Below are 19,216 nucleotides of genomic sequence, written 5' to 3' on the forward strand. Positions count from 1 at the left end.
AAATATGTTATTTTAGTACTTTGTTGGATTTTCTGTCATCATGAAGTGATGAGCTAGTAATTTCTGTAATTAGGGCATCAATTTAGGTGTGCTTAGTAAGAATATACAAATCTATGTTCATTTCATCTATCTTCCTCAAGGAACCTTGGTGAAAAACTTCTGTACAATTCTCAACCACAACAACATTCTTCAATTGATTCCTTACCTTAACTGTCCAAAAGACGAAAGACAACATAGATTTCCTCAAAACTCTCGATATATACCCTTTTCTAGTTCAATGCAGAATATGTAGCTACAACAACAACAACAAAAAAACATATTGCTTTGTGTTTTTTTGATCTCTCTCTACACCACCAACATGTCTCCTCTTAATACCGATGACTTGCACCGAATCTTCCAAAAGCTTGACCAAAATGGTGATGGCTTCGTGAGCCTCAACGAGCTCAAATGCCTTCTTGAGAAAATCGAGATTCAAATTAGCCTAGACGAACTCGAGTCGTTAGTGGGCAAAATGAGCCTTGATCTTCTTGGCTTTTTGTTCTTTTATGACACCATCGTCAAGAAAAACACTAATAATGATCAAAATGAAGTGGGTGAAGTAGATAAGGATTTGGAGAGTGATCTGGCTAAGGCTTTCAAGGTGTATGATTTGAACGGTGATGGCTTCATTTCATGCGAGGAGATTCAGGACGTGTTGTTGCGATTAGGGTTATGGAAAGAGCATTGTGGCGGGGATAGCATGAACATGATTAAAGTGTACGACACAAATTCTGATGGGATGCTTGATTTTGAGGAATTCAAGAACATGATGTTGCTTACCAATTCTTAAAAACATTTATATGGTAAAAAAAAGTTTCACATTGCTATTAAGTTGTGAGGGGGATTGTATTGGTGAGATAGGATTTGCATTTGATGTAATCATGTTAGAAAAAATTGTCTTGAATTGTTACTATTGCAACTGCAGTTATTGTTAATCTAAATTGTATTTATTTTTAGGATAGATTTTAAATACGCTCTAAAGATTTGCTTAAAATACGAATTGTCTTTTATGATTTTGAAAATTACAAATACAAATTTTTTTATTTAACGAAATTAGTAATAGACAAAAATAAAATTTCTAATTACTCTTTTATAGAACAATCAAATTATTAAAATTGTTAATTGAAATATATTTTTAATATCATTAAAACATTTTCACTGACTTAATGATATATTAATAAAAGAAAACATTTGTTACGCGATTAGAAATTTGAAATGGTGAAATGTAATTTTCAAAGACAATTTGCATTTAAATAAATTTTAAAGGTGTGTTATAATTTACCCTTATTTTTATTAGATAGTTCCTTTTTTTAGCAAAAAGACAGTGTTAGAAACATTCTAAATTTATTTATTTTTCGTTAAATGTTCTTGTCAAAAAGCATTCTCTCTCTCTCTCTCCGACTATTTGCTTTGATTTTTGTTATATTTCTTTGCGTTCCTTTTATTGTCTGTATTAACAAGAAGAAATGAAGAAAAAAGAAAAGAAAAGGTGACATTATTAAGAATTAATATTTTAATCTTTATCTACTAAAATGGATTTACTTTGAAGAACAAACACTTCAAATTTCCATTTAGATCTTGTGTTTTCAGAAAATTTTTGTATCCATGTCTTAAATGAATTCTCAAAAATAATATTTTATCAATATATTCAACTCGGAGGTTAAAATGTAAATTTTATAATGTTGGACAATCTTCACTGTAATTAAAATAAATTAATTCTGTTGTGTACTTAACAACAATTAGAATATAAAAGAAATAAAGGAAAGGAGAGAGAAAGTTTGATTACAAAAATCAAACAAGAAATAGAATAAAATAAATAAAAACAAATTTTATTTTGTTACAAAAACAAAATTAAAATCTGATTTAATAAACAAATAAAACAGAATAATAAATTAAACAACTTACTTGATTAATTTCTTCGAATAATAATCTGATCAAGTCCATTGTTTGACACTGTGTCCTTAAGACAGATTCGTCCTCTCTACGGTGCTTTCAGAATATGGACGTCTATCTCCCAGGATAAAATGATCAACAACAAATAAATGCAGCACTACAATTTATTTGTTCAACGAATACACTTAGTGTATACACTCTTTAACACAGAAAAATAATGGAATAAATGCAGTAAAATGCAGAGATGATTTGTAGCAAAAGATGGACGAAAATTAGTGAATCTGATCAAATAAGGGCTGGTCTATTTATAGAAGTAATGACACCCTTTAATTTTGAATTGAACAGGTAGCATACCTATTTGAACAGGTACTGTACCTTTTTGGTTTGAATTTAAATAGATAACCGAATCTGTTTGAATTTCAAATCTGTTCGGGTGGATTTAAATTTGAACCAAACGAATTCGGTTTTGGACAGATCCGAACCTGTAAAGAATTTCTGAAGAGATGCAAATAAAATTTTGAATTCAAAAATTAAACTTTAAATTTGGACAGAATTTATTCTATCAAAAATAAATTGAATTCAAATATTTTTTGCCCAAAAAGATTAGTATTGGGCCGGACAAGCCCAACCCAACCTCACACCACGCACCTGCGCCCAAGCCCAGCCTAGCTTGCCCAACCGGACAGACGGCGGCAGCGGCGCACGCGCGCGTGTGTGGTGATTTTTGGATCCAATGGGTTTAGCCCATTTTGCCCATAACCTCTCCCTTTTACAAACTTGGGGTACCCCTTGGGGCACACCCCAAGTTCCAATCCCATGCCTTATAAAGCCATTCAAAACTTCCAACCAAATCAATGTGGGACAAGCCACTTTTCAACCTTTATGGATTTTCCACCAAAACTCCATTTTCATGGAGCACACTTTGGCTTCAATTTCCTATTCACTCAATAATGGTTTTGAGTAACCAAATATACCACGTGAATCTCAACGCGGCATAGAACGCGTTACAACTTTGACTCGCGAAAATCGACGCACGGGTCCCGCCTAAATAATAGACCAAAGTTAGGAAAAAATTCTGGTTTTACCCAAAATTTTCCAACCATTTCCAACAATCCCCCACATGAATGGAATTTGGTGACAATGGAAATGCAACAATATGAAGACTTTATCGAAAGAGTATAAGTTGAAAATATCTTGCATCGGGATAGGTAGCTTTCGGCCTTGAATCTTCCCTAGTGATAATCTATCGGACTTACTAGCTAACCAATGGACGCGATGCCTTGAATTGTTCAGCCGTTTGTGTAAGCCAAGACAATAGATTTCACACAAAATATCTTCTAACACATCGTGGTTCTCACTGTTGTGTTCATTTTGGCCTTGAACGCTCCTGGTTTTCATGAGTGTTTCTAGAGAATTTAGCATTTTTCATTCTCATAGAACCGGCCCCAGTTAAACACTCATATAGGTGATTTTTATTGTGGGTATCTCCTTATACTCGTCTTGATTTTATGCCTCAATCAAGATATAAGTAATCATTAAAAGCAAAGCTTATCCTTATACCCCTGCATACAACATATGTTGCAGATATCCCTCTCACCATAGGAATGGATAGGGAATTTTAATCCCTTGGTGATTTCGGGTGAGCCACACATAACTTAGTCGTCCCTTTGAACTTAGTTCTTGGGATCTCCAGTCATATAAGTAGGGTTACCATTATGATGACTCTTATGTAATAGGCTTTAATCCCATTCCCTTCGATGAACTATACACTAGCTCTTTTGTCAAACCTTTTGTTAACGGATCCGCAATATTCTCTTTAGATTTTATATAATCTATTGAGATTATTCCATTTGACAACAATTGCCTTATGGTATTATGTCGACGACGAATATGTCGTGACTTACCGTTATACATATGATTTTGTGCCCCTACCTATTGCAGATTGAGTATCACAATGAATACAAATAGCTGGCACATGTTTTGGCCACATTGGAATGTTTTCTAAGAAGTGACGAAGTCATTCTGTTTTTTCTCCTACTTTGTCTAAAACAATGAATTCGGATTCCATTGTGGATCATGCGATGCATGTTTGTTTCGTGGATTTCCAAGAAACAGCAGCGTCTCCCAGAGTAAAGACATATCCACTAGTGGATTTTGAATCTTTAGTATCCGATATCCAATTGGCATCACAATAACCTTCAAGTACTGCTGGATATTGAGTAAAGTTCAAACCATGATCATGAGTAAAACTTCGATATCTAAGAACCCGAATGATCGCTTTCCAATGGTCTTCTCCGGGATTACTAGTGTACATACTCAATTTACTGATAGCATAAGCTATATCAGGACGAGTACAATTCATTAGGTACATTAGGCTTCGAATGATTTAGGAGTATTTTAACTGAGACACCGCATCACCTTTATTTTTTGATAAGTAAAGATTGACATCTACAGGTGTTCTAGCTAAATTCATTTCATCCTTGATAAATTTATCAAGAATTTTCTCAATATAATGTGATTGAGATTATGCATATCTGTCAGATGTTTTAGTAATTTTCATTCCTAATATAATAGCTGCGATCCCCATATCTTTCATTTCAAATCTTCTGTTAAGCATTTGCTTAGTTGATTTGATCATGTTTTGACTACTTCCAATGATAAACATGTCATCCACATAAAGACAAACTATGACATATCCTTAGTCAGTATTTTTAACATAGACGCTCTTGTCACATTCGTTTATCTTAAACCCATTAGTAAGAATTGCATGATCAAATTTTTCATGCCATTGCTTAGGTGCTTGTTTTAATCTATAAAGAGATTTTACAAGCCGACAAACTTTCTTTTCTTGCCCTGGCATTGCAAACCCTTCAGGTTGCTCCATATAGATCTCTTCATTTAGATCACGTTTAAGAAAGCTGTCTTAACATCTATTTGATGTATTTCTAATTTAAACAACGCTGCTATAGCAATAAGCATGCGAATGGATCTTATTCTTGTCACAGGGGAATATGTGTCAAAATAGTCCAGACCTTTCTTTTTTCTGTAACCTTTAACTACAAGTCTTGCTTTATACTTGTCAATTGAACCATCTGCTTTCATTTTTCTCTTGAATATCCATTTATATCCAAGAGGTTTAGAACCTGATGGAAGATCCACCAATTCCCAAGTATGATTTTGCATAATGGACTCAATTTCATTATTAACAGCCTCTTTCCACAAAGGTGCTTCAGGACCTATCATTGCTGCCTTAAAGCTTTGAGGTTCATTTTCTAACAGGTATGTTAGGAAATCTGGACCAAAGGATTTTGATGTTTTTGCTCTCTTACTTCGTCTTGGTTCATTATCAGTTAAATCTTGTTGGTCAAGACCATTACTAGTCTCTTGTGTTTGATTGTCATTAGTCTCTTGAATTTGTGTACAATCATAAGTTCTTTTCTGTGAACTTAATTCCTGTCCTTTCTTGTAAGGAAAGACATGTTCAAAAAACACAGCATTCCTTGACTCTATAATAGTGTTCACATTTATATTAGGTATTTCTGATTTATAAGTCAGAAATCGATATGCACTACTATTCTGAGCATAACCAATAAACACACAATCTACTATTTTGGGTCCAATCTTAGTCTTTTTAGGAACATGAACTTTAACTTTTGCCAAACACCCCCACACTTTTAAGTATTTATAGGAAGGCGGTCGACTTGTCTACAACTCATAAGGAGTGCTGTTGGTTTTCTTGTGGGGTATTCTGTTAAGAACATAATTAGCAGACAATATTGCTTCCCCCCACAAGTTCTGTGGTAAGCCTGAACTTAGTAACATGTCATTCATCATTTCTTTTAGGGTTCTATTCTTTCTTTCAGCAATTCCATTTTACTGAGGAGAATAAGGGGCTGTAGTTTGGTGAATAATGTCATGTTGTGCACAAAATTCATTTAATGGTGCATCATATTCACCACCCCTATCACTTCTAACCATTTTAATGGTTTTACCAAGTTGATTTTCAACTTCTGTTTTGTAGAGTTTAAATATTTCTAAGGCTTCATCTTTACTTCTAAGTAAAAAAACATAACAATATCTTGTGCAATCATCGATAAACGTTATGAAATACTTTTTACCTCCTCTAGTTTGAATAAATTTAAGATCACATACATTTTTATGAATTAATTCTAGAGATTCGGTTTTCTTTTCAACCGATTTAAATGGAGCCTTAGTTAGTTTCGCTTCTACACAAATTTCACATTTATGATTAGGATTAATTTCAAACTTTGGTATATAATCTAAACCAATTAATCTACGCAAAACATCAAAATTCACATGTCCTAATCTACCATGCCATAAATTCGACTCAAGAATATAAGCAAAAGATGTGTTATTCTTATTCATAGCAACTTTCGGTACAACTGTCATTACATTCAACTTAAAGAGACCATCACTCATGTATCCCTTACCAACATACATACCACTATTTGTTAATACAAATTTATCAGACTAAAAAACAAGCCTAAAACCATTTTCACTTAACAAAGAACCAGAAACTAAATTCTTCCGGATGTCAGGTACATGCAGTACGTTGTTGAGGGTCAGTTCTTTCCCTGATGTCATCTTCAAGATCACTTTCCCTTGTCCAGTCACAGTAGAAGTAGAAGAATTACCCATGAAAGTTATTCACCATTTGCAGCCTCATTGTAGGTAGTGAACATCTTCGTGTCCGCACATATGTGACGAGTTGCTCCAGTGTCAACCCACCACTCCTTGGGATTTCTAACCAAATTAGCCTCAGACACCACAACAAAGAGGTTGATGTCATTCACCCCGTCAGAAATGTAATCTAGTTCAGTTACATTGGCCTGATTGGTAGTCTTCTTGCTTGTACTTCCATGATCCTTCTTAGGGCGGCGGCAGTCAGAAGCTCGATATCCAGTCTTGCCACAGTTATAGCATTTTCCTTTGAACTTCTTGTTGCTATCGCCTTGTTTAGGACCATATCCGGTAAACTTCCTCTTTTTGTTATGTGGTTTATGAACTTGTTCAATCACATTAGCCTTGGACTCAATGGGATTTTTCCCATTCCTTTTTTCAGCCTTACAGTTATCTTCCTCAATTCTCATCTTACAATAAGTTCATCCATGGTCATTTCTTTGCGTTTATGTTTTAAATAATTTTTGAAATCTTTCCAAGCCGGTGATAACTTTTCCACTAAAGCAGCGACTTGGAATGACTCGCTAAGAGACATACCTTCTGAATGAATATCATGCAAAATTATTTGAAAATTTTGAACTTGAGAAATTACCATTTGGGAGTCTACCATAACGAAGTCTAGAAATTTACTGACAACAAATTTCTTCGTGCCGACATCCTCTGTCTTGTATTTCTTCTCCAAAGAATTCCACAATTCTTTTGCTGACTTCAAAGGACTGTAAACATTATACAACATGTTGTCAGGGCCATTGAGGATGTAGTTTCTGCACAGGAAATCTGAATGTTTCCAAGCATCTACAGCGGCAACAACTTGCCGATCACTTTCACCCTCTTTAAGTGCTGGAACCTCTTCATGGAGAAACTGGACCAAATTAAGAGTTGTAAGATAGAACAACATCTTTTGTTGCCATCTCTTAAACTCAGTACCGTTAAATTTTTCCGGTTTTTCTCCATGATTTATTGGTACTTGAACATGGTTCTGGATAGGGACCGGTGTTGGTCTAACAATTGGAGTACCACTACCAGTTGTAGTTTCAGTTGCAGTAGCCATAATCTCTGATTACAAAAATCAGAAAAATTAAAACACAAATTAATTTTCTAGTTACAAAAACCAGAAAATAAATTATTACACAAAATAATTTTATTTTCGTTGTTACTAAAACTAGAAAAATAAAATACCACAATAATTTTCTGTAACACAAATTAATATTCTGCAATTGTTAATGACACCAGTATATTACTATTAGTTGTCAAAGAAAAGAGACAATATATTACTACTATCTGTCAAATAGCATAAACCACTATTTATTTTTTCAACCAGAATATGTCTTTATGAATCACAGAAAATTAAATACAATGAAGATACCAAAAATAATTTTGTCTTAAGATTGTTGGACAATCTTCACTGTAATTAAAATAAATTAATTCTGTTATGTACTAAACAACGACTAGAATATAAAAGAAATAAAGGAAAGGAGAGAGAAAGTTTGATTACAAAAATCAAACAAGAAATAGAATAAAATAAATAAAAACAAATTTTATTTTGTTATAAAAACAAAATTAAAATCTGATTTAATAAACAAATAAAACAGAATAATAAATTAAACAACTTACTTGATTAATTTCTTCGAATAATAATCTAATTAAGTCCAGTGTTTGACACTGTGTCCTTAAGACAGATTCGTCCTCTCCACGGTGCTTTCAGAATATGGATGTCTATCTCACAGGATGAAATGATCAACAACAAATAAATGCAGCACTACAATTTATTTGTTCAACGAATACACTTAGTGTATACACTCTTTAACACAGAAAAATAATGGAATAAATGCAGCAAAATGTAGAGATGATTTGCAGTAAAAGATGGACGAAAATTAGTGAATCTGATCAAATGAGGGCTGGTCTATTTATAGAAGTAATGGCACCCTTTAATTTTGAATTGAACAGGTAGCATACTTGTTTGAACATGTACTGTACCTGTTGGGTTTGAATTTAAACAGATAACCGAATCTGTTTGAATTTCAAATATGTTCGGGTGGATTTAAATTTGAACAGAACAAATTCGGTTTTGGACAAATCCGAACGTGTAAAGAATTTTTGAAGAGGTGCAAATAGAATTTTGAATTCAAAAATTAAACCTTAAATTTGGACAGAATTTATTCTATCAAAAATAAATTGAATTCAAATATTTTTGGCCCAGCTCGCCCGACCGGACGGCCGGCGGCGGGGCGCGTGTGTGGTGATTTTTGAGTCCAATGGGTCCAGCCCATTTTGCCCATAATCTCTCCCTTCTACAAACTTGGGGTACCCCTTGGGGCACACCCCAAGTTCCAATCCCATACCTTATAAACCCACTCAAAACTTCCCACCAAATCAATGTGGGACAAGCCACTTTTCAACCTTTAAGGATTTTCCACAAAAACTCCATTTTCATGGAGCACACTTTGCCTTCAATTTTCCATTCACTCGATAATGAGTTTGAGCAACTAAATATACCACGTGAATCTCAACGCGGCATAGAATGCGTTACAACTTTGACCCGCGAAAATCGACGCACGGGTCCCACCTAAATAATAGACCAAAGTTAGGAAAAAATTCTGATTTTATCCAGAATTTTCCAACCATTTCCAACACATAATAGATGCATGAAATTTTTTTTTCCTATTTTATGTTTTATTTTGTTTGTATGTTTGTCACAAATTTATAAAATCAAATAATAAGCCAACCACGTCAGCTAGTGCAAAAAAATATTTTTAGTTATGGAAATGTTTGGGACTCTCTTTGGGGATGACCCCCACACCCCCAAAATGATCATGACCTTCCATATATGTGTGAAGCCCACTCATATATGTGTGGAGTCCACGTCATAAGTAGTATAGATTTGTAGAGATTTTGTGGGAGGTCTTGTAAGAATGGGGGTCTCAATCATTACTATTTAGTTATACCGTGTCATGTAAACATTACTCTAATCAATATTATTGTATTTGTAATTTTTCATTTATATTGAAAATTAAGTGGAATCTTGAAGAGAAAAATTCTCATTGCAACCAAAAAAAAAAAAGAAAAAGGAGGGGGCATATATGGCCAAATTTAGATTGCATTAAAAGTTAAAAGTTGTTGATTTATTTTTATATATATATTTTTATTTTTCAACAATTTAAGGCGACTCCTGACTTGCAATTTTCTGAGCTTGGCCAAGTTCATATTCATGCTTACCATCAAAATCACTGTTAAAGTGGCATTTTTGGTAACGTTTTAGTTTTTAATTTTCAGTTTCCATTTTTTATTTTTGAATTAAAAAAAAAAATTTGTTTGTATACAATTAGAATTGTTAGGTTATTATTTTTGGCAATCTCGTTTGACAAAACTTTTTTCAATTGTAATTTTGTTCAACTTTTATTTTCAGTGAGGCTATAAGTTTTTAGATACGAATCTAATCCAAATTGTGCCTTGTGTGACGTTTCAAAAGTTAATTCTTTCATGTTTGCTACTTCACTGACTATGTCGGGGATTGAGCTGCTTGGTTAGCTCGCTGGGGTCGAGGGGGCAGCGCCTCCGAAGCCAGAAGCAAAATTATAGTCGAAGTTGCTTGTCTGCTCGAGTGGCCATTTGTGCGCTCAAATGGAAAATCTTTGATTCCACAAGTTTGAACTGTTTGCAAAAGTACTGGAAGTTGTGTTTTTGCGCTCGAGCAGAACTTCTTGCGCTCGAGCGTCAGTCCGCTCGAGCGACCATTCTTGCGCTCGAGCGGAGATCGAGCGGAGATCGCGGATCAATTTTCTATAAATATTTCATCCGTTTTTAGGGTTACGACTTCTAGATTTTTTTCTTGGGTGTTAGGTTTTTTATATGAAGCTTCTTTGCTAGTTTCTTTGATGTTTGTTTGAGTTTAAATCTGATTTGAAAAGTATACATCAAAGGATTGTTTCTTTCATTTAATACAAAAGAAAGTGTTATTCTTCGGTGGATTCCGTGGAATTCAGGCCCGAAACTTTGGTGGATTCCGGAGTGGCTCATTGTCGTGATTCGACATCGGCGATGTGGATTCAACGTTGGGTAAAACAATTCCGAAGTGAAGATGGGGCTGGAAGAGGCATATAGGGGTCGGTTCGATTCAGACGTGGATTCGCTAGGTAATTGAGAATACACTTGTGTAATTCCTTTATGTCTTCTTAATAGATTGTTTTGTGACTTTTGACGGTGATTTTTTATCACAATTGGAGGCGCTCCAATTGTGATTTTTTCATGTTAAATCGTTATGTTAATTTATCTTTGATTGTTTGATTGAGATTGCTATTTACTCGTTAAAATTGATATATAATCATAAATCAATATCTAAGAAATTTTTAGATTTTTCAAGAATAAAATTAGATGCATCATTTTCTAACATATTTTTTATTGTCTATTTATAGTCGAAGTAGAGCTCACACCATGTGATGATATGGGTTCTACTTCAATTGTGAGTAGACAGTAAAAAATATAATACAAAATGATGTCCCTAGTAGTTATTTTTCAAAAATATGAAAATGATTCTAGAATTTTCAAATATTTTGAAAATGGAAAAAAAAAAAAATTGTGTTTTCACTTTTGTTTTCCTCCACCACCTATCGCCAGCCGCCTGTGATCATTCGGAAATGGTAAGATCTGGTGACCACCTTCCGACAGGCTGCAATGATTGGATGGTTAAATAACTATTTTATCTCAATCTTAAAACTAGGAGCTAGGCGGCGTTGTTACGCATGCCGCGGAACAGTAATTGTTGCGCGTTTTATTAAATTTATAATTTGAACTACTTAAAATATATATATAAAAAATTACGTGAATCGAATATCGTTATCTTTTTTATTAAATTATATTTATATTTAAAAAAAAAGAAATAATTGTAATTTAAAGTATAAAACTCAATACAAATATGATTTGATGAAAAAAATAACGATAACTGATTGATGTGATCTTTTACAAATATATTCTACTTGATATCTTCTAAAATATGAACAGTTCAAATTATTAAATTAAACTTTGAAATGGACCTAATAAAACACACAATAATTACTACTATGCACCATACGCATCAATAACCCCCAAACGCCACCGCACTAGTTATCACCTCTGATAACTTATCAAATACACATATATTTTATTTCCCTTTTATTTTCTATTTTTTAATAAACGGAAACCTAACAATATCAAACCACACCAATTGGTTTGCGTGTAGAGACTCTCAAATGTACCTACTCTTTGATGCAGCCCAGTTCTGAGATTTTCGAATCCCAAAATCGATAATCAACTAATAAATTTTTGAGATTCTTCATATTTTTTTTTATTGTATGAAAAAAGAATTTAAAAGTAAAAGATAAAAGATTTGTGTCAAAATCACAAAAAATACTTAGCATTACATTACAATAACTAATAAGTATCGCTTGATCCTCCATCTTCTTGTATTTTTAGAAGCAAATAAATCAATCATACTCGCATAATTTAATTTTTTTTATAAAATCATTTTCAATGAATAACAGTGTTAATTATTTTAAATGGGCCTTTCAATTTTTTAATAGATTAATTTATTTTAAGTTAATTTGGATCTTCCTTAATTTTTTTTGGACTTAAAATATACTTAATATATTAGACTAAACTATAATAAGAGAGACCCATTTTTTGGGTCTATTTTCAATGGATAACAATGTTAATTTTTTTGAATAGCCTTTTAATTTTTTAATAAGTCAATTTATTTTAAGTTAGTTTGAACTTTTTTTAATTTTTTTAAACTTAAAATATACTTAATATATTACACTAAATTATAATAAAAAAAAATTTTTTTTTGAACTTATTTTGAGGGGCCTAGCCATAGCGTTGTGGCCTATGGCCCGGGGCCGGCCCTGCTTTGATGTTTCCTACAAGAAGAGAAGGTTCTGAGAGGACTTGGACTTTTTCATTTTTCACATGAAAATGATGGTTAGATGGGTCATACGTCTGGTCAAAGTCTATATCTAATTCTTTTCCAAAAAAAATTATAACAATAGCCCTCGAGATTTAAATAAATGCTTTGTAGTGTTCCAAGATACTCAGAAACGGTTGCTAGTAGTGGAAGATAAGGAAGAGATCAAATTAATCTAAACACCAAGCCTCTAGAGTTTTTTTTCTTTAAAGTTTTTTAAAGTGGTGTGTTATATGGGTGAGATTTAATGTTAAAAAATTGATGTGACTTGTCATTAAATCTCAATCATACAATACACCACTCTAGAAAATTTTAAGAAAAAAAAATTCTAGAGGATCCTTGCTCAATCTCAAGAGCATCGAGAACTAATTTTTTTTTTTTAGTCTTGCAAAAATAATTGTCCCCGTGACTTTGGACTTGGTTGTTTATTATTATTATTATTGAAAAGATCAAAAGAAAAAAAAAAGGGAATTAGGAAAGAATCTTTAATATAAAATTAAGCGATGAACTTTATAAAGCTTTTTGAAACTTGGTAGAATTTATTTAAAACTTTGTCACACAATTTTAATTTTGGATAATGTTCATAGAATTACTAAATGAATGAGTAAACATGTCAAATTTAGTAAATAATTAAATTTTCAAAATCGATTTATATTTCTCATTTAACAAACAGTCTTTAAATATAAATTTCATATAAAGGGTTAAAATATAGCATGTGTGCCAGCCTTAATATAAATAAAAAATTATCGAAAGCAATAAATTGCTAAAAGTAGTTACATGCACAATTGGGAACAATGGTCCTCCGTGCTTGCCTCTCTAAAAGACAAAGTAAATGTCTAGACAATGAGGCGGAAAGGACAACATTGATTTCCTTGGCACTCTCTCCATATATACCCTTTTCCACTTCAATGTAAAATATGCAGTTACACAAGCTACAACTACCAAAAATATTTGCTTACTATTGATTTTTTTGAGATAAATTTGCATCAACATGTCTCCTCTAAATACCAATGACTTGAACCGGATTTTCGAAAAGCTTGACCGAAATGGTGATGGCTTCCTGAGCCTTAACGAGCTCCAATAGTTTCTCCAGAAAATCGGAGTTTAGACTAGCTTAGATGAATTGGAGTCATTATTGGGCAAAACGAGCCTTGATCTTCTCGACTTTCTTTTCTTTTATGATACCATCGTTATGCAAAACATTAATGGTGATCAAAGCAACGGGGTTGAAGAGAATAAGGACTTGGAGAGTGATCTTGCTAAGGCTTTCAAGGTGTATGATTTGAACAGCGATGGTTTCATTTCATGCGAGGAGCTCCAGATTGTATTGTCGCAATTAGGATTGTGGAACGAGCATTGTGGTCAGGATACCAAGAGCATGGTTAAGGTGTATGATACAAATTTCAATGGGGCGCTCGATTTTGAAGAATTCAAGAATATGATGTCGCTTACCACTTCTTAAAGACATTTATTTGGTAAAAGGTTTCACATTGTTGTCAAATTGTGAGGGTGATTGTGATGGTAAGCTACATATCTTTCAATTGAATTAGGTAGAGACTTGTTGTCCTTGATTGTTACTATTGTCATTTTAAATGCTTGGAATAGTATTATATTGTATTGTTTCTCTTAGAATAGTGGTTCGGTTTGAATGAAAAATAATAGTGCTTGGAATATTCCAATGTTAATAGGATTAGTTTGGAATGTAGGTTAATTTTTTGATTATTTTAGCTTGGAGCTAAAAAGTCTCGTTTGGGATAGGCTTTTTGGCTTTTTTGATTTTGTGAGAGAAAAAATGAAATGATTATGATTTGGATGTGATGTTTTGTTTTATTAAGATAAAAAACTTATTTTATCTTTTTGTAATTAAAATAATCAAAAATCTAAAAAGTTAGGCATGCCAAACGAAAGCTGTGGGGATATATTTTCTGAATACCAACACGTGGCATGGTGACGCCGATGTAACAACCCTCATACTGTTTACTGATTGATGACTGATTGATTACCGATAATCGCTGATTACTGTTAAACGAAACGGATAAAGACTGATAACTGACTGACTGAAATTGGAAACCGAATTGATCGAGTATATGTTAGTTAAATTGCATTTTATCTGTTGACAGTATGATTATCTGTTCATGTTCATATGTTTAAACTGCTAATTGAAGGCCTTATCGGCGGCCGGATTAGAAACCGATTGATGTTCCGTGACCCTCGTAATTAATGTGAATTTTTGGTGTATTTATCTGAAAATTGATTAGGTACGATTAAATTAGATTAAAATAAGCTAATTAAAGAGTTTGGTTTATTTACCATATTGCCACCCTTAGTGGCACACTACCTAGTGATGCTAGAGCCTTGCATCCTTGACTCAAAACATTTCTATCAGCCATTTCTCCTGAGCTTAGCCGACCATGAGAGGAGAGTTAGAGAGAGAGAGAATTGTTCTTGTTGATTTGGCTTGAATTGCTTGGAATTAAAGTGTTGATTGCTACTTTGAGCTCCTAGACCTTGAACACAAGACTAAGGTAGGACATTCATCTTCTTGTTGTTGTCTTAGAATCCATTCTTGCACAATTCATGCTTTAATTGTAGAGTTAGGCCATGTTTTGGTGCATACATGTTGAATTAAAGCTCATCCCATGCTTGCATGTGTTCTTGGTTGAGTGTTGAGTTGTTTTCATGGCAAAAATGTACATGCATGCTCATATTGTGGTTATAGACCATGTTTTCATCTGGTTTTGAAAAGGAATGAGTTCATTTGAACAAGCTTTGGAGCTTTAATTTGATTTAAAACTCATGCATGCATGTTTGAATGTTGTTCTTGAAAATGGGTTTGAATATGGTTTTAATTGACTCACCTTTGGGGCTTGAATTCATAAATTGAGCTTTGAAACTTGTTATACATTGAATTTAGTGATGTTTTCCAGAATTTGGGCCCAAGAGGTCGAGTTTGGAGTGGTAGAATGCTTGGTTTGAGCTTGGGAGGCAGATCTGGAAATTCCAGATTTGGCTTCCTCGCTCGAGCGAAGGATTCCCCGCTCGAGCGAGCACCTTTGTCCAGGGCTTCGCTCGAGCGACCATCGAGCGTCTATCGCGCGTAAAATCTCAGCATCCAGTATTTTTACTGTTTTGCAGACCGCTCGAGCGAAGGATTCCTCGCTCGAGCGAAGCCTTCGGTTTTGGACTTACGCTCGAGCGGAGAAAGTCTCGCTCGAGCGAAGCTCCTATTTTCAGCAAACTTTGCAAAATGTTTTCTAAGTGTATTTTTGCATCCTCATCCCATCCTAGGCATTCTTAGGCCTAGTTTAAGGCATCTTAATGAGGATATAGATGTAGAACACACCAAGGCAAATTAGGGATTAAGTTATGATATTTCCCAACTGTATAGCTTAGTGTGTGTTCAACTTGTGAACTGTGTAGGGTTGGCGACTGGGGGACACGCTCTAGCAAACTGTAGCCCAGAACTCTGTGAGTAACAATTGTGTAAAGATATGTTCACAAATGATTATCTTCTGATTACTGAACTGAACTGTTTACTGAACTGATATTGTTTACTGAATGAATGTATGTCCTTTATTTCTGAACTGTACTGTGGCATCCTTAGCACTACTGTTTACTGTTACTGTTACTTGTAACAAGCCCGCGGGGGACCTCGCTACAGCTCGGACTCGACTTTGTGTTAGTCACGGTTCTAAATCTGAACCAAAGAGTCCAAATCCGGCAAATCGTTTTGAGAAAACAGATTTTTGAAAGAAGTGCCAAACATGGACTGCTTTGCCAGATACAGAGTCGCCACCTAAATATTTTATTTTGGGAAATTTAGGAAACCCTGACTCGGTGCCAAAAGGCCACGTGTCCGTCATCACCAAAGTTGCCTCGGCTCGGGAACTTGGGTACGATTGGGGAAGGTCACTTCGTGAGCACCCCCGCTCGCCCGATCAAAGATCGGCCTCTACTAACCGTGATATCTATTTTTGAAAACTTTGTGTGTTCTTATTCCGGTTATTAGCCTAGGTTACTATGTGATGCACACAGCATATAAGTATAGACTGGATCGCCCGAATTGGAACAAAACATTTCATGCTTGTTTATTTGAAAGATGATTTGCTACTCGCAAGTAGGCTTAAAATGCAGATTTTACCACCCGCAGGTGGGTTTAGAAAAGATGGTTTTGCCACTATCTAGTGGGCTTAAAACAAACAGTCGATGATTTATTCCAATCTAAACAACTCAACCTTCACCCACAGGCATTCAGGCAGATATATCACATAAGCACATAGCCTCATGGTAAGCATGCTATTCATGGCAGTCACTCACACGCATGCGAGGATGCTAAAGCATAGAACTTACCGAGTACTCCAAGCCAAAATAGGAACTACATTAGAAATCATGCATGATCCTAAGTATACAAAAATGCTTAATGCAACACATGCAAAATGCAACTATAGTAGGCTCGGCTATTCTAAGATGGCATATGAAATGCTACAACTAACATGTATTCAACTTGGAATTGAAAATACAATGCAGTTAGTATGATGCGCCGAGCCCGGTGCATGCAAAACAGATGAATGATGCAAACATGCTGTCATACTGTATGCTAATTTAAACATGCCCTAATCTAACCATCATAAGCGGATAAATAAAAGGGAGAAAGACGTGGGGTTGGAAGACATACATCACACTCACGCACACTTATTACAGTTGTGCCCTCACTCGGAGGGTCCGAATAAATAATACAGTCCAAATATTACAGTCCCCAAAATAAAAGAATATTACAGTCCAAAATATTACAGAATTCTAATTAATTAATGAATTAACTAGAAAGCAAATAAACTGGCGTGCAAGCCAGGGACTGCCTTGCTTCTGGTGGATGATGCATGTCCGGACTGTCTTGCGTGGAAATCCACCGGAATGCCCCGATTAGCCTCTGTTTACACCTGTTCTTGAAATGCGTGCCAAGTTCCAAAAAGTTGCTGATTCCTCGTTTTGCTGCAACAGAGAGCAGGAAAGGGGCATAGCAATGTATTTGCACAAATATATGCATGTCTCGATCCTCGTGCCACCAATCACGCATACCGAGGCATGATGGCCGAGGAGTCGAAATGCACAACTCAATATAGGATGAATGCACATGAAACTACAGCTAAAACCTAACTCCATCATGGATAATCCGGAGTGTCGGTGACTGGGGAATTGAGACACATTCCGTCACTCGGAGTACGAAATGTACCTCGTTTCCCGTGCCCGGGCTAACTCCTATTCCGGACATGATGCAATATGCATGATATGCATTGAAAGACAACTAAGATACAATCCTAACATTCACAATGCTATGAAATGAGATGCCTCGAAATGCGTGCACGCAGGCACGCAAACCGAGAAAATGCAGAATGCTGTGAAAATGAAATGAAATGTGTTTCGAAGTACGTGCACGCGGGCACGCAAACCGAGGCAATGATATGTGTCTCGAAGTACGTGCACGCGGGCACGCAAACCGAGGCAATGATATGTTTCTCGAAGTACGTGCACGCGGGCACGCAAATCGAGGCAATGATATGTGTCTCGAAGTACGTGCACGCGGGCACGCAAACCGAGGCAATGATATGATATGATGAAATGATATGGGAATGACAAATGGGCTTATACCAACATGAGTGAGCCTCAGCCACACTCACATGGGATGCCGTTGGATAAAAATGAAGTGCCTCGAAATGCGTGCACACTGGCACGCAAACCGAGGCGATGCGAAAGCGATGCGAATGACATGAAAACATGATATGGGCTTATACCAACATGAGTGAGCCTCAGCCACACTCACATAGGATGCCGGTTGATGAAAATGAAGTGCCTCGAAATGCGTGCACACGGGCACGCAAACCGAGGCAATGGCATACGCAATGCAAATGACATGGAAATGACAAATGGGCTTATACCAACATGAGTGAGCCTTAGCCACACTCACATAGGATGCCGGTTGATGAAAATGAAGTGCCTCGAAATGCGTGCACACGGGCACGCAAACCGAGGCAATGGCATACGCAATGCAAATGACATGGAAACATGATATGGGCTTATACCAACATGAGTGAGCCTCAGCCACACTCACATAGGATGCCGGTTGATGAAAATGAAGTGCCTCGAAATGCGTGCACACGGACACGCAAACCGAGGCAATGGCATACGCAATGCAAATGACATGGAAACATGATATGGGCTTATACCAACATGAGTGAGCCTCAGCCACACTCACATAGGATGCCGGTTGATGAAAATGAAGTGCCTCGAAATGCGTGCACACGGGCACGCAAACCGAGGCAATGGCATACGCAATGCAAATGACATGGAAACATGATATGGGCTTATACCAACATGAGTGAGCCTCAGCCACACTCACATAGGATGCCGGTTGATGAAAATGAAGTGCCTCGAAATGCGTGCACACGGGCACGCAAACCGAGGCGATGGCGGAATGCGATGAAATGATATGGAAACATGATATGGGCTTATACCAACATGAGTGAGCCTCAGCCACACTCACATAGGATGCCGGTTGATGAAAATGAAGTGCCTCGAAATGCGTGCACACGGGCACGCAAACCGAGGCGATGGCGGAATGCGATGAAATGATATGGAAACATGATATGGGCT

General features: G+C 35.6%; 1 protein-coding gene and 1 pseudogene across 1 annotated transcript; both read left to right on the plus strand.

Annotated features, from left to right (window-relative positions):
- Positions 1-268: 268 nt before the first annotated feature.
- LOC114303584 (putative calcium-binding protein CML44) lies at positions 269-993 on the plus strand. The gene has a single exon (XM_028248721.2). It carries the CDS (start codon positions 359-361, stop codon positions 827-829), a length of 471 nt encoding a protein of 156 aa, XP_028104522.2. The 5' UTR covers positions 269-358; the 3' UTR covers positions 830-993.
- A 12,566-nt stretch (positions 994-13,559) lies between these two features.
- Positions 13,560-14,030, plus strand: LOC114303592 (putative calcium-binding protein CML44 pseudogene; annotated as a pseudogene).
- Positions 14,031-19,216: the final 5,186 nt, after the last annotated feature.

The sequence above is a fragment of the Camellia sinensis genome, chromosome 3 (assembly GCF_055761805.1).
Source record: "Camellia sinensis isolate YWXY chromosome 3, ASM5576180v1, whole genome shotgun sequence".
NCBI classification, from domain to species: domain Eukaryota; kingdom Viridiplantae; phylum Streptophyta; class Magnoliopsida; order Ericales; family Theaceae; genus Camellia; species Camellia sinensis.

Excerpts from the sequence above, each read along its gene's own strand:
- LOC114303584 (XM_028248721.2), top strand. The coding sequence starts at position 359 with ATGTCTCCTCTTAATACCGATGACTTGCACCGAATCTTCCAAAAGCTT.